The sequence below is a fragment of the Neodiprion virginianus genome, chromosome 4 (assembly GCF_021901495.1).
Source record: "Neodiprion virginianus isolate iyNeoVirg1 chromosome 4, iyNeoVirg1.1, whole genome shotgun sequence".
Lineage (NCBI taxonomy): Eukaryota > Metazoa > Arthropoda > Insecta > Hymenoptera > Diprionidae > Neodiprion > Neodiprion virginianus.
The window spans coordinates 12,704,701-12,719,947 of NC_060880.1; the positions used below are offsets into that span (position 1 = coordinate 12,704,701).

Below are 15,247 nucleotides of genomic sequence, written 5' to 3' on the forward strand. Positions count from 1 at the left end.
GTGCGGATAAAGTCCAAGAGTGGGAAAGATGTTACTGCTGCCAAGAATTCTGTACTGGCCCAGAGCCGTATACCTGCACATCTACACGTTGATCATGGCAAAGAATTTTACAACAGCTGATTTGAAGCCCTGGTGAAGCATCACAATATCAACATGTATTTGACATTTAGCAACTTCAAGGCGTCGATATGTGAACGTTTTAATCGAACATAGAAAAATAAAATGTGGAAGCGGCTTACTCTCCAAGGATCGTACGAGACGATTAATATTTTGGATGATTGAATGAAGTCCTACAACAAAACCAAACATTCCACGATTCCGATGAAACCGGTGGATGTTAGCACCGAGAATGAAGAACAGCTGTATCGTAGCCCGTACAAACCTCGGCAAATCAAACGAACTGATCGGGCGCGGAAATTCAGTGTGGGCGATCGAGTTCAAATCAGCAAATACAAGAATGTATTCGAAAAAGGCTATACACCCAATTGGACGAATGAAATATTCACCGTAAGTGAGGTGAAAAATACCAATTCACCTGCCTACGAACTTCCCGATTATCAGGATCATCCCATCGAAGGAGGCTTCTACGAGGAAGAGCTCAGCAAAGTGAAATACCTCGACGGCTACCTTGTGGAGAAAGTATTACGCAAACGGGGGAATCAGTTTTATGCGAAGTGGTTGTGTTTTGATAGTTCGCACAATAGTTGGATAAATAAAGCAGACATGTAGCATAATTTGTATGTATTTTCCGAAGTACAATAAAAGATTTTGAATATACATGTATTTCCACATTTTATCTCCTTTGTACGCACATGTGCCATACTCGGTTCTATGAAAATTATAATAACAATAATGATAGTCATAATAATAATATTAATAATAGTTATGATAATCTGCAATTCTTCCATACGATTATTACACATTTTATTTTTTGAAAAACTTTTTTTTGTTTTCAGAGAATTTTTTTTCACTTTCTGAAAACTTTTTTTCATTTTCTGGAAACTTCTTTTCGTTTACTGAAAATGTTTGAAAACAAGAGAAGGAAATGGCTTGGATGGTTCGGTTGAAGGATCAAACTGAGTCTGTGAGAATAAAAGATATATTGTTAAGAGAATTATAATAACTGACATAAGATAAGGCAATTGAAGCAATTGGAAGAATAAGAGTGGTGTTATCACGTAGCGTGAGTAGGTCGGTATTGGAAGAATCTGTGAAGTAAAGAAATAGCATTAGTTCGTTGTTGGTTGAGGAGGTTCGTCTAGGGATGTAGACACAAGTTGGTTATTTTCCAATGTAAGTAGATAATATCCAGTCTGTAGGAAAACAGTACACATAATGCGTATAATGAATGTAATAGGACGAGTCGACTAGAGAAAAAAGCGCAAACTAGGCGCTGCGGACAACATTGCACGAATGGTGCAATCTTGTACAGTGTGTGGATTGAATGCTCTCAAGAAGGTTGTACGAACGAGTTGCCTGAAAGGATTTCAAGAAGGTTGCACGAACTAGGTGCCTTGAATGAGTGCACGAACTAGGTGCTTGAGAGGATTTTGGGAAGGTTGCACGAACTAGGTGCCTTGGATGAGTGCACGAACTAGGTGCTTGAAAGGATCTCAGGAAGGTTGCACGAACTAGCTGCGTTGACGACAGTGCACGAACTCGGTGCGTTGACAACAGTGCACGAAGCAGGTCGGCTAGAACGAACAATTCACGAACTCGGTGCGATAACGTAACAGAGGGTACTCAGTGTCAACCTGTAAGTCAAGAAAAATATGGGGTCTTGTAACTCTCGATGCTGAACAAACTCGGCGGTGGTCAGACTAGAAGTGAGCGCCGCTCCGCGGTGGAGCTTTTATATGGGGTGGTTGGTTGTATCATGGAGCGTTCAGCAGTCGTTCGGTGAGGTCACAATTCTGGGAATAGCGACTGATAGATTATCTGCTCCCTTGCAGAATTATACTCTTAAGTGCTCATTCACTCATTGTAGGCGAAAGTGAATTCGACAGCGTAAATCCATACATACAGAAAGTTACCGGTCCAATCACAAGAAAAGCAAACATGTAACTAAAGTTTTTCAAACAGAAAACTTTTTTTCATTCTCTGAAAACTTGTTTTCGTTTACTGAAAAGTTTTTTTCATTTTCTGAAAACTTTTTCGTTTACTGAAAACTTTTTTTCATTTTCTGAAAACTTTTCTCGAGGTAAACGAATTGATATGAATGATTGCTCGATATAATAATAATGATAAATAAATAATTGCTAAGTATGTGAATTCACATTTTCAAATCCATTAAATATCGTATTGATGGTGAAACGTTTTCGCCTGATGCTGGATCGTCCGAGGCGTCAAAAATCAAATATTTACATCAGTTCTACGTCTACAGTTTCATCCTATAGCTATTGGGGGGCTGGATGAACCCCGAAGGTACGGTGTCGGTCTGTCTAGGTATCAATTGCCGCTTGTTATCTTGCCAACTCAGAGCTAGTTTTTTTTTGAACGATCGTGTTCACTTCGTGTTTTTTCCTACGTATTAAACACTGTGGGAGAGTCAACTCTTGGTAAGCCATCAGACAGCGCTTATAATCATCAAACGTGATGCTATTTATCGACGAATTTTTTACACCCTTGGCAGGTTTACTCGCTTTCACACTGTTGTCATATTTTTCCCTATGCTCACCCATCGTAGTAAATGTGTACAGCATTGCTCGCAGTCCCACAAACTCTGTCATAATTTTACCATTATTTTCATCCTTCATTAGCCCTAGTCATTTCTTGTTTTTACGGGGAATACCATAAACATTGTCGGGCGGACAGTCAGTGGTATCAAACATTGTATCTACATCACGTTTGATGATATTGTTCCAAGGGGTGAAATCACCCGTTTTGTCCCCTTTTAAATGATCTAGTAGTCATCATAGATAAAATACGTTTATAAACCTCTCATGTCTTTAAAAAGAATAAGGTTGCTGCGTCAACCGACATTATTGCAAAAACAGTCAGTCTCTAGACTTTTAAAAGAGAACTTCGTGACCAAATACATCTATTTTCTTTCTAAAATATTCCTTATTCGTAAGACTTCTTTGGCTCGGCGTTCGCTTAAATCGCACAGAGAACTCTTTGATTCTCTTAGACCTTTCTTAATTTCCCCCGTTGTTACAATATCGTAGATATTAGGCCCGTTGAATTGATAAATAAGGCTGTCTGTGTCGGTATACATCAATTTAGCTTGTTTATTCGGAAAGTTGGTTTCAATATAATTATAGTGGAAATCGTAGAGAAAGATTTTTGACAGATCTAGAATTGATGCACCGACATAAATAGGTTTGGCGAAGTGAACTTTGATACGATTCATTTCATTCGCCGCATATCATTCAATAGACGGCATTGCTTGTCTTACGGGCTTCTCATCGGAAGCAAGGATACAAAAAGGGTAAACACAACATCTACACATTAGAGTCTCCTTATATATTGTGCATGCATGATGTATAAGGAGTTCATAGAGTCTCCTCATACATCGTGCATGTATAATGTATAAGGAGTTCCTAGAGTCTCCTTATACATCGTGCATGCAGAGAAGAAACTTCTCACTCACACATAAACCGGGCACAGGAAAACAAATTCGAACTCACTGGTGAAGAGAGATATTAACGACAACGGAGTCAGGGCGGCTAGGTGGTCTAGTGGAGTGAGGCTCCGGTCAAGCATCTCTAGACGCCAGGTTCGATTCCTGGCTCCGTCGTTAATTTTTCGAAATCACCAATTTTTCGAATTTACATTCTTTCAACAAATATTCTCTCGTAGATGATTGATTTGCACATCCGCATATCATTCAATAGACGGCATTGCTTGTCTTACGGGCTTCTCATCGGAAGCAAGGATTCAAAAAGGGTAAACACAACATCTACACCTGATACATCGTGCATGCAGAGAAGAAACTTCTTACTCAGATATATATTTCCCCTTATTTATGGGTAGCAGGGTAATTTTACCGGGAAAAGTTGACGCGAGGGATTTTATTAAAAAGTGCGAATCGTAACTGGACAAATCGTGGAAAACTATTGGAATTGTGTGCGTCTCTCTGAAATTCAAATTACACCAATTATGAGCAGGACCACGATATTTACCCGTGAAGTGACAGAGATCGTGACACTTTTTCTCCTCAGGGGTAAACGGCTTTTCGCAAATATGAGAATTTTTTGCGCGCATGTGACTATCGCGTTGCACTTGGGTAAAGGTCGAAGCACATAAAATTACAGAGGCCATGGGCCGAATGCAGAAGCCGTAGCGCATGCGCAATTGCGAAAGTCCAGTAGAGCCATATGGCTTCTGCATTCTGCCCATGGCTTATGGATTTTCAATCTACATAAAAATCCATAAGCCATATTCCATGGCATAACAAACACAGAAGCGTGCGTGATTGTACCACTGTTGATTACCTGCAACTCAAAAGAATAGGATATACATTTTAACAGACAGGTAGGCACTTTTATTGTTCAATAATTAATGTAGGTAAAATTACATACTGGACATGGGTGTCAATATTTCGTCTTTTGTAAATACAACTTTGAATCCTGGGCAGTGTAACATTTTGAGGTTAGGCGGATTTACGTGCATGATTTCTCCAACTCAAATTTACCACATGAATAATTTATTATCTAATTATTACAATACATCGGTTGTATGATGATTTTCTTTATATTCCATATGAATATTCAGATCTTGCCGTTATAGACATGGACAACGATCATACGGATTACTGTCGACGAAGCAATAATTCAAGGAATTTCGAAGACTGTGGAATGCAAGAAAATTTGGATCCTCAAGTGGTACTGCAAAATCAAGAAGAGCGAGGTTTTGATGAAATCTTGATAGATGCGGTTAAAAGCTATCCGCATCTGTACGATACAAGCTGCAAAGACTACCGCGATGCCATTAAAAAAGAGAACTCCTGGGTGGAGATAGCCGGAGTTTTGAATGCGACTCGTCAGTATTATTTTTGTTTGCCAATGAAGTATTCTTATATGAGCAACCTTGCTCACTCTAAATTAAGGTCGATGATTGAATTCGAATGACAGATTTCTCTTGCAGACATTTGCAATGTGATTTGCATCTCTATCACTTTCTTTGTAATATATAATTCTTATCAATGTGTACTACACTCACATCACTTCATGAACTTCCACAAAAGCACACAATTCATCATTTTTAAGTTGATCCTTTATCAAAAATAACTCGATGTGTAAAAAATAGATCAAATACTGAAAAACTGCTATGCTATTGTGCAATAAATGTTTTTAAACAAATTTCTCATAAATTCAATTACAGCTCAAATTTGCTCCACTCGTTGGACTCGATTAAGGGAATCTTACTCGAAAGAAAAAAAAAAAAAAAATACTGAGAATAAGAGCGGAAGTGGAGCGGCTCAACGGCGAGGATTCGTACACTTCGAAGCCATGCGATTTATAGATAAATTCGTAAAAACTCGATCGTGAGATTTCTCAACTTTATATTTTGCAGACTCTTACATCATATTAGTAAAAAATTGTACTCTTGTGGATCTACAAATTGAATTAAATATCTCCTCAGATCGGTCAGCAATGTCAAGATGACACAACCATTCAGTTCAACTCATCAGCAAAGCGAGAGTCGAAATCAGGCAATCTCAAAATGGGTGCAGCAGCAAGGCGATTTCACTTCGGAAATCCACAGCAGTTCATCGCAACAAGATATCATCAATGTATCGGAATCAACAAATCGACCGACTCCATGCACGACACCCGAAGTGATGAATTTTGAGGAAGCGTCATCATCATCGTCTTTTTCAACAGATTTCACTGTGAACGAGTTTGAAAATCGATCAGCGTCCACGTCGAATGAATCATCATATCAGTCTCCACTAGCGTCACCCACAATACATGAAACTCCCAACACTTTCAAGAAACCACCATCATATACGAAGGGCAGATTTAATCCATATATAACGATAAAAAAAGACTTTAAAAAAAAAGAAGCAGAGAATGATGAATTTGAAGCATCTTTCATTAATTTTAATAAGGTAGTTACAGCGCATTTGGTAAATAAGAAAAAACCTGAACAAACATGTAACGATCACGACCATTCTTTCGGCAATTTAATTGTGACAGAATTGAATAGAATGAAGGAGGATGAAAAAATCAATAAAAAACGAGAAATCCTGAAAATTTTATGGCACAATAGTAGCCCCAAAAAAGATTAGATAGTTTTTCTCCAATATATTTTTTTGCTATGGAGAAAGAACTTTTGGATGAGTTTGTCTACAAAGTGGTCAGGTGGAATTAAACGTTGTTTAATTGGCTGTGTGAGTGACTATTAGATTATAAAAACATTAAAAACTGAAAATTATCATGTCTAGTCAAAGGCATTATCATGTTAAGTCATATCATATAAATATAATATTTTTCTTCATTAATTCATTATCATATAAAGGCGAGACCTGTTGAAAATTTCTCATTACGATAATTTCTACATATGTATAAGAGATTCTATTCTTAATTTTATATTTTTATTTAAGTCAGTTAACCACCAAACTTACCTGCAGTGTTCAAACTTAAAAAAAAACAGTGATTTTATGAATAGTGGAAATAACTTACAAACTGATGTAAGAATAATCCTTTTAATAAGATTAAGTATCGCATAATATGTTATTGTTGATGGTATATATTATTAGTGAAACGGGACCAGCAATAAATATTACAATATAATATACAAGTGAGTCGTACGTCGATTAATTTTTTTAGTCTAGATTTTGCCCCCTAGTCACATAATCGTACTGCCAATTTACCATTCCCGGTGGTGTTAAGAAATAATTGCTCAAAGTTTCTCTTACGTTTACTGCATATGCAATCCCATTTTCGATATTCTCGATAACTTCATCGTTGTTTTGAAACTGAATATTGTCACCTTCTTGGTGGCGGATGTAATTGTGTAAACACACAGTTGTTAAAATATATTTATTTATATTTTCTGGAATCGCAACAATGGGTCGATTGTAAATTGCCCATTTTTTAGCTAAAATCCCAAACGAATTTTCTATTATACGCCGTGCTCGAGACAGTCGATAATTGAAGATATTTTTACGTTCGCCAAGATAATTTCCTGTGAAAGGCCTCATCAAATGTTTACCGATAGGAAATGCTTCGTCTCCGATGAAAAAATAAGGCATTTGAATGTCGCTTCCGCTCAATTTGCTGGCTCCTTCAGGGATATTTAGCTGCCGGTTTTCAGGATTCAAGTCGCTAATTGCGAAAATTCCACCATCACTGTTCTTACCAGCGGAGCCGATATCAACTAGTGTGAATTTGTAATTATGATCACATACAGCCATCAGTACTACGCTGTATCTCTTGTGATAATTGAAGTACAGAGTGCCAGAGTTGGGCAGACATTGTGCATCGACATGTTTACCATCGATCGCCCCCAAGCAATGTGGAAAATTCCATAGTTGCCAAAAGCCTTCAGCAATTTGTAAATATTCTTCTTTCGAAGGCGCTTGAAGATATCTGTGGCCAAGAACTCTCCCCAATGCGTCGCTGGTCTCTTTGATTATCTTATGCACTGTTGACAGACCAACACGATAAGCAAACGCTATGGCAGGAACTTTGTCTCCACTTAAAAATCTGAAAGGTAAAAATACATATGACGATATTGAATGGATACGTATTGTATTATACTTATTTATCTACGTAGAATTACATCTTGACTTATACAAATTAATACCGTAGCGTCAAAGCGAGTCGTTGTTCAGGATTAATAGCACGTGGACTTCTTTTTAACAAACTTGGATTTGCAATATCCAATAAGTTCTGGAATGATGGAAGTGTCATACGAGCATATTTCCAGAACATCTGCGGATCAGTTTTCAACTCTTGAAAGAGATTGTGGAAAGCACCCTGCTGCCGTCTGCGCATGTTAATTGGTCGGACCCACAAACGTCTGCGCCGCCGACGTATTCTCTCTCTTCGGCGATTTACCAAAATTGCTCCCAGATAAACCGAGGAAATTAACAATAAATCAGAGTCATCCATTCCTATAATAAAAATTCATTATGATTCGAAATTCAATCTAAACAAAAAATATAATTATATTAAAAATTTGAATTGTAAAAATCACTTAAACTGTAGAATGTCCAAGATAAAATACTGAGATTAATATATCGAACAAAACATTAACGAAGATATTGTTCTTAATAATTGACCAAAAAATGAATTGGAGAAATCATGTGCGTAAATCCGCCTAACCTTAAAATGTTACACTGCCCAGGATTCAAAGTTGTATCTACAAAAGACGAAATATTGACACCCATGTCCAGTATGTAATTTTACCTACATTAATTATTGAACAATAAAAGAGCCTACCTGTCTGTTAAAATGTATATCCTATTCTTTTGAGTTGCAGGTAATCAACAGTGGTACAATCACACACGCTTCTGTGTTTGTTATGCCATGGAATATGGCTTATGGATTTTTATGTAGATTGAAAATCCATAAGCCATGGGCAGAATGCAGAAGCCATATGGCTCTACTGGACTTTCGCAATTGCGCATGCGCTACGGCTTCTGCATTCTGCCCATGGCCTCTGTAATTTTATGTGCTTCGACCTTAAGAGACTCCATCGGAATCATGTTTTTGATGCGTGACTCTATTTGGATCGATAAATCTTTAAGCTACTGCATAAACCAATTTATGCAATCGGCACCGCGTTTACTGTGGAATTCCGATAAAATCTCATCGTACGCGCAATGTACATAGTATGCTACACTATGCTTTTGAAATTCACATGTTCTATGGGTTGAAACGTGGTTTTGGAATTGATCAACCGGTACAGACTTTAATATGCATTCGAGGTCGGCGTAAACGACAAGCGGGACGGTACCTTTGTTTTGAAAATTTGAAAATGTGATATTTTTAGACTCGGGAAATTCCATGCGTACTTAATTTAGCATAATGCAATCTTGTCGGTGATTGTTATAGGCATGTTTCACGGTGAAGTGACACAAACATTTGTCACATAAAAACAGTTGACCATTATGATCAGAGAATTGTTTGCTCACCAATCGTGAAAGATCTTCAATCCAAGCAAAGTCGAATCTTGATGTTAACTCGCCAGCCATATCATTTTCTGGATTACTCTCAACCATCAGAAGATGAATCGTGTCAATGTTCGCGGTACTCAAATGATCGCTCAAATAAATTGGCACGATGACGCTTTTATCCGATTTTGCATGATGCGAAAAAGTTTCAGATTCTATCCCATATACGTTGATTCGTAAATTATTCAATCTCTCAAGCTTTTTCACATCATGTAGAGTAGCAGGGAATTTGATACCTGTACAGTCCAATTCTGAAATATAACGACGATAGTGGTGAGTCCTATCGGTGTGGGTGTTGACGGGTCGAGGGCTGCTGTGACGGACCAGAGAAGGCATCTTTCGTCATCGTTTTTCACATTTACTACTGCTCTCCTCCGCTGAATATCCTTGGACAGCTCGACAAATGTCGAAAGCCCCGCGGCGAGAGGTTGGTACCGGTTGATGTTTACGGCAGTATTGAGGATCTCAATCATGCTCTACGCAGAATCGCGTTATTCAAAATCTTCAACCTTCACAAGCAGACCGTTCCTTGCGCGTGTAAGCTAACCGTCTATACCGCTCGAGGGGAGGATCGCGGTGTTGGAGGTCTTGAAGCTTTTAACTTCTTTCGCAATCCCATCGTGCTTTGTGTTTTCAAATTTGCAGGATAATGTCAGGTTAACCTTCACATTTCCCTCCTCCCGCAGTACCAGCCCTAATCGCTCAACGATGATCCGCTGCGCGTCGTCCAAAAAGGTTTCCAAACTTTTATGCCCGAGATTTTTGACAACTCCCGTTCGGATCCGGTTGGCAAAAGCACTATCGACGTTGTCCCACTGTACGCCTGCAGGACTGCCGATATTAGCACCGATCATCACAGCGTGCTGCTGCAGCTGCCGCTGTTGCTGTCGCTGCCGCAGTTGTTGCCGAAGATATCGTCATCCTTCCGCTCAGGATGCAGCACACCCAACAAATTGTGCGCATTCTCCATTATCTTGACGAGATTTGAGTATGTTCCGGCGGCCATGACTATAGTGTTGATATAAGCAGAACTTTGTAGAACTTTTGACTTGCACGTATCGTGTAAGACTGATGAGTCTGCATCGGATGCGTTGAGCTAATATATACCGATAGATCGCAAGAATTTGGGTGTGGTAATGGGGGTCCAAGCTTTGTACCACCCCCGCCATCAAAGAATAAAAAAATTTTATGGCAAACAGGTCTAAACCTGCACACCCCATCCCTAATCAGCGTGGAACATGTGATGGGAAATAAACCGTTCAACGAACAGCAGATAGCGAGCAGTGTTTGGCGCGAGAATGTGCACATACATTTTTTGGGTTTTATAACTCTTTATAGCGAACAGGTCTGAGCCTGCAAACCCCCAACCCCATTAGTGTGGGACATGCGATGAGAAATAAATCGATCATCAAAAAAGCAGGTACTGGGCGGCGTTTGACTGGAGAAAAATCTGGTCTTGCCCACTCTTGACCTGGTGGTTTCTGTACATACCGTTTTTGGGGTTTACGACTCTTTATGGCGAACAGGTCTGAATCCGCAAACCCCTCACCATATTAGCGTGGGACATGCGACGAGAAAAAAATCGATTATCAAAAAAGCAGGTAGCGGGCTCTTGAGAAAATTTTCCCCGCTTATACTGTTGCCATGCTACAATTTTTGCCTGCACATCACGTTGTGTACATCCTGCAAACGATTGGCTGGTTGGTTTTTGTTCGGTGGAGGGTGGGCGTATCTCCTTTCGTGCAAATTCGAATGGCGGTTTGAAACTTCTCTCGCATTTTGAAAAATTCTTCGTGCAGAGACAAGCGTTTGACAAAGTGAGTGGTGAAAAAATGCAACTATCTTGCGGCGAGCATTGGAAACATCACGCAGAGTCGATCGGTGGAATAGCGATTGATTGATAATGCGGTGGGGTCGCCACATACGTTAAACCTGCGGCAACACCCACTAACGCCAACTGTCCGTAAAATTAGAGATAAGAATTCCGTGGGTACAATGTCTGTCATCTAACAATGAAAAATTTGAAATGTCTGCTCATCTGACGGTGAAAAAATCAAAATGGTCGCTCATCTAACTGAGCAAAAATTTCACTGTCAAACTGTTTGTCGGTAGAATCGGGCAAAAATTACAGGTGACGCGACCTTTGTTAACAGCCGATAACAATATCGAGGGTAAGGCTTGCCACTGCGGTGGTAACCTACCGACTGTCGGTAAGGTAGGGATCGGGACTACTCTGCCGGTACGCTTCCATGGTGTGGGTTAGAACTGTCATATCTATACTACTTCGTTTCTATGAGTAACTAGTGCAATGATTCTTTTATTTGGTGTTCCTAATATTATCACGTGCCCTTTTTGATATTCTTTTGTGGGCTTAATATTCTTCAAGTATCCTTTTTCGGTCAATGATTTACCTATTTCGCCTAGTGCTCTTCCGTCGGCGGAAACGAAACACAAATAATTGTCTATTTTCGTTTCTAAATTATCTCTTGTCTCTATAAGGTTGGTAGGTTTGTCTTTTAGCAATTCTACAGATACTTGCGAGATATCAGATATCGTGATATCTGATTCGCTGTTTTGATTACTTATTTCTATTGAATCGTATAGTAAAATTCGTGAATCATTAAGTTCTAAAATTGCATTAAAATCAGGCGATGCGTTTAAAGTGTTTACTAGTGTGAAATTTTTATGATTTTGACATTTTGCGTGTTTATCAGTATTTATCGCTTTGTCACTAATCGTTGGAATTATAGGAATTGGATTTTTTATTGTCGGTAATATTTTTATAGATTGTTCTCTAGTAATTTGGATATTTGTTTTATTTTTTGCGGTCTTTGATTTCGACGATTTTTCTTCGCGAATTTTGATATTTCTGCTATCTGTGTACCTGTCAAGTAGTTTTTGTTGTCTTGACGATCGACGGGGTTCCGGCATATCGTTTTTTTTTTTTGCTAACTGTTGGTTTTTCTGTTATTTTGACATTTTGTTTTGATTTTACGGTTTTTCGCGAATTTATTTTCTCATCGTGTTGATTGACCTTGAAGTTCACTTTCACTTGAGGTAGATTCTGTTGATTTTGCGACGGGTACTCCAAATTTATTATCGACGTTCATGATTCGTGAGGTTTCGAATGACTCTTTTTCATGTACAGATCCTTGTAAGGGGTGTACGTTGGCTTGAACTTCTATTGTATTAGATTGGTCTGATTCCGTTGCCAAAGTGGAATCTGTTACTATTTGTCATTCTGTACATTCTTCATTCAAAAGGTTCGTACCCAAGACTGAATTGTGGTTCGTAGTTGCTAATATTTTTCGATTATAATCGTTAAAATTCTGTCTTGTTTTACATGAAATTGACGGTACGACTCTACTTGTATTTGAAGGATTTTTATTTTGTAATTTTTTTTTCCAGAGTTTTTTGAAAGTTATTTCTCGCATTAGTCAATAACGTTCTTGGACTTGTTGATGTGTGTCTCACGCTTATCGGTGGTATGGTGTTGGAAGTGCGAGTTTGTGTCGGGTGTGAGATGCGGTGTCGCTTGTGTATCGCGGTCCCTGCATCTGTACCTTGTCTGGAGCTGCGTATGCTCGATTCGTTAATGATGCTTGTTGTTTGGTGTGCAGCTGAGTTTAAATCTTGAAATGCATCACTGTTGGGTGATAAACTTTGCGACTCTGATTCTCTTTCAATGTCAGCTGACGGTTGATTTTTATTTGGTTTACTGATAACTAGTGGCATGAGGTCTTCAGAAGGGTCTGACGATTCATCTGACGATGAGTCTTCGCGTTCAAGGCGATGTTTAAATGGACTGTGGCGTTTAATGCTCGATTTTCATTTTGTGAGGACTTTTGATTTACCTTTTTTACCGGTTTTCTGCAATTTTATGTTTCTTTCTAATATTGATCTCAACCGACTGGCGATAGGTTGCGCAGGCCTATCGTTATCCATCGTTTGATTTTAGTAATAATCGAAGTTTGAACCTAATCGTGCGCCTCTAAGGTTTATTACGTTTATTAAATCCATATTTCCCATATGTTCATTGATTTCCGTACTTGGGAAGCCTGAAAGGTTTTCGTTGACTATGCTCGTTGAAGTTGTTTGATTTTTAATGATGTTCGTCGTATGTGCTATAGTTTCGTCTAAAGACGTGCTTAGGCATCGTCTTCTCGCTTTTGTACCTCTCTTTCTGAATATCTCAGCTGAGTCGGACGACGATCGTAGCCTAGCTATATCTGGTATTGCATCAACGGCAGGATCTGTCGACTGCCTCCATTTAAATTTGCGTTTGCATTTATTTTACCTGCTTTATATTTTATTTTGCACTCGAATTCGTTCAAACGTTCTCTCCATCCCATTACGCGTGATTTAGGGTCATTTGTTGAATTTACTCATACTAACGGTCTGTGATTGGTTATCAATGTGAATTGTCTACCATGGAGATACGGTCTAAAAGTTTTTGTCGCGAAAACTATTGCTACCATCTCTTTTTCTGTTGTTGAATAATTTTTTTCATGATTATTTAAGACTCTCGAAGCGCACACGATGGGTGCATCTTTGCCGAGTTCTCCTTGCGATAAAATAGCGCCTACCGCGTATCCAGATGCGTCTGTCGTGACAATGAACCGTGATGAGAAGTCTGGGTACTGGAGTATAGGTGCTTTGCAAAGCTTGTCACACAACGTTTCGAAAGCTAACTGTGATTCAGAATCCCATTCGAATTTCGAATTTTTGCTGGTTAAATTTGATAAAGGTTTTGCGATTTTAGCGAAATTTTCTATAAATCGGCGGTAGTATCCGGCTGTCTAAAAATTCTTCAACATTTTTTGATTTTTTGAAACAGGAAATTTCTGTACAGCCTCGATTTTTTTGGATCTGCTTTAACTCCATCTGATGAAATGACATGCCCTAAGTATTTGACTCCTGTTTTAAGAAATTCGCATTTGTCCGGTTGTAACGTCAAGTTTGCTTTTCTTAAGCGTTCAGCAAGCTTTATAAATTTAGTTTCGTGCTCTTCAAGTGATCGCGCGTAAATTACGATATCGTCAAGATATACAAACAAATCTATTCCTTGTAAATCACGTAAAACTAAGTCCACGAGCCGTTGAAAGGTCGCCGGTGCGTCTTTTAGTCCAAAAGGCATTCTGTTAAATTCGTAATGTTCGTGGGAACTCGTAAATGCTGTCTTATGCTTATCGTCTGGGTGCATGGTAATTTGGTGAAATCTTAAGGCTAAATCAAATATCGAAAAGTATTTCGCTTCACCTAGTTGGTCGAGAATGTCTGATATTAAGGGTGATGGGTAAGCGTCTCCAATTGTTTTTTCATTTAGCTTCCTGTAATCAATAACTAATCGCCATCGTTTATTTCCTTTTGCGTCTTTCTTTTTTGGAACAATCTAGAGCGGTGAATTATAAACCGAATTTGACGGTTCTATTATATTTATTTTCAATAAATCTGCAACTTGTTTTTCTATTTCTGGTTTCTGAAATGAGGGTGTCTGTACTGTCTTGTGTTTAATGGTATTTCATCCGTCGTTATTATACGGTGCATTCATGTGTCAGTAGCTCGCAGGGGTTCTCCGAGGACGTGAAAAGGGTCGGCGTATTCATTGATTAGATGAATAACTGCTTTACGTTCTTCTGAGTTTAAGTGGTCGATTCGCATTAAGTTGAGTACCTCATTAGCACGGTTTCCTCGCGTCCGAGTGTTCGTGTGCTCGAAAGTGTCATTTTTCGCATAATTGTTATCTTCGTTTACGCTTGTGTCGAAGGGATACAAGGGAATTACGGGGACTTCCACTTCTACATCTATATCCAAGGTGTTGATCGCGTATAAATAAGCTATTCCATTATTTTTCGATACAACGGTTTCGCCTATGTATATTCCATCCTGCGTATCTAAACGTAGTACGTAACCTTCTAAAATTTCTGGATTCCTGACTCGCCATGAACATTGCGGTTTTCTGTCTGGCCAGCAGCAGAAAGCTTTCTGTTTCCGAGAACGGTATAGCGGTGTTGTTTAAGGTTACGAACTTTGTTTGATAGTCTATTTTTCCGTTGTTGTCATGCATGAATTCTGATCCTATAATACCAGTATAATCTAAAGGAAAATCATCCGGGATCA

At 38.9% G+C, this 15,247-nt stretch overlaps 3 protein-coding genes across 7 annotated transcripts in view; 2 read left to right on the plus strand and 1 right to left on the minus strand.

The window, feature by feature from the left end:
• The window catches only part of LOC124303006 (transmembrane protein 8B-like), a 498,471-nt gene that overhangs the window by 159,606 nt on the left and 323,618 nt on the right, over nt 1–15,247 (plus strand). The window lies entirely within an intron of this gene.
• LOC124303009 (transcription factor Adf-1-like) lies at nt 4,295–6,744 on the plus strand. Of its 2 annotated transcripts, none has more exons than XM_046759677.1 (4): nt 4,295–4,476; nt 4,717–4,983; nt 5,326–5,488; nt 5,587–6,744. In XM_046759677.1, the coding sequence occupies exons 2-4, from the start codon at nt 4,734–4,736 to the stop codon at nt 6,233–6,235; spliced, it is 1,062 nt and encodes a 353-aa protein (XP_046615633.1). In that variant the 5' UTR covers nt 4,295–4,476; nt 4,717–4,733; the 3' UTR covers nt 6,236–6,744. The 2 variants fall into 2 exon arrangements, with proteins under 2 accessions (XP_046615633.1, XP_046615632.1); XM_046759676.1 differs by having other exon boundaries at nt 4,732–4,983.
• LOC124303008 (protein ANTAGONIST OF LIKE HETEROCHROMATIN PROTEIN 1-like) lies at nt 6,639–8,522 on the minus strand. Of its 2 annotated transcripts, XM_046759673.1 has the most exons (4): nt 8,394–8,465; nt 8,277–8,313; nt 7,756–8,065; nt 6,639–7,655 (listed from the first exon to the last, which is right to left on the minus strand). In XM_046759673.1, the coding sequence occupies exons 3-4, from the start codon at nt 8,061–8,063 to the stop codon at nt 6,773–6,775; spliced, it is 1,191 nt and encodes a 396-aa protein (XP_046615629.1). In that variant the 5' UTR covers nt 8,064–8,065; nt 8,277–8,313; nt 8,394–8,465; the 3' UTR covers nt 6,639–6,772. The 2 variants fall into 2 exon arrangements, with proteins under 2 accessions (XP_046615629.1, XP_046615631.1); XM_046759675.1 differs by lacking the exon at nt 8,277–8,313 and having other exon boundaries at nt 8,394–8,522.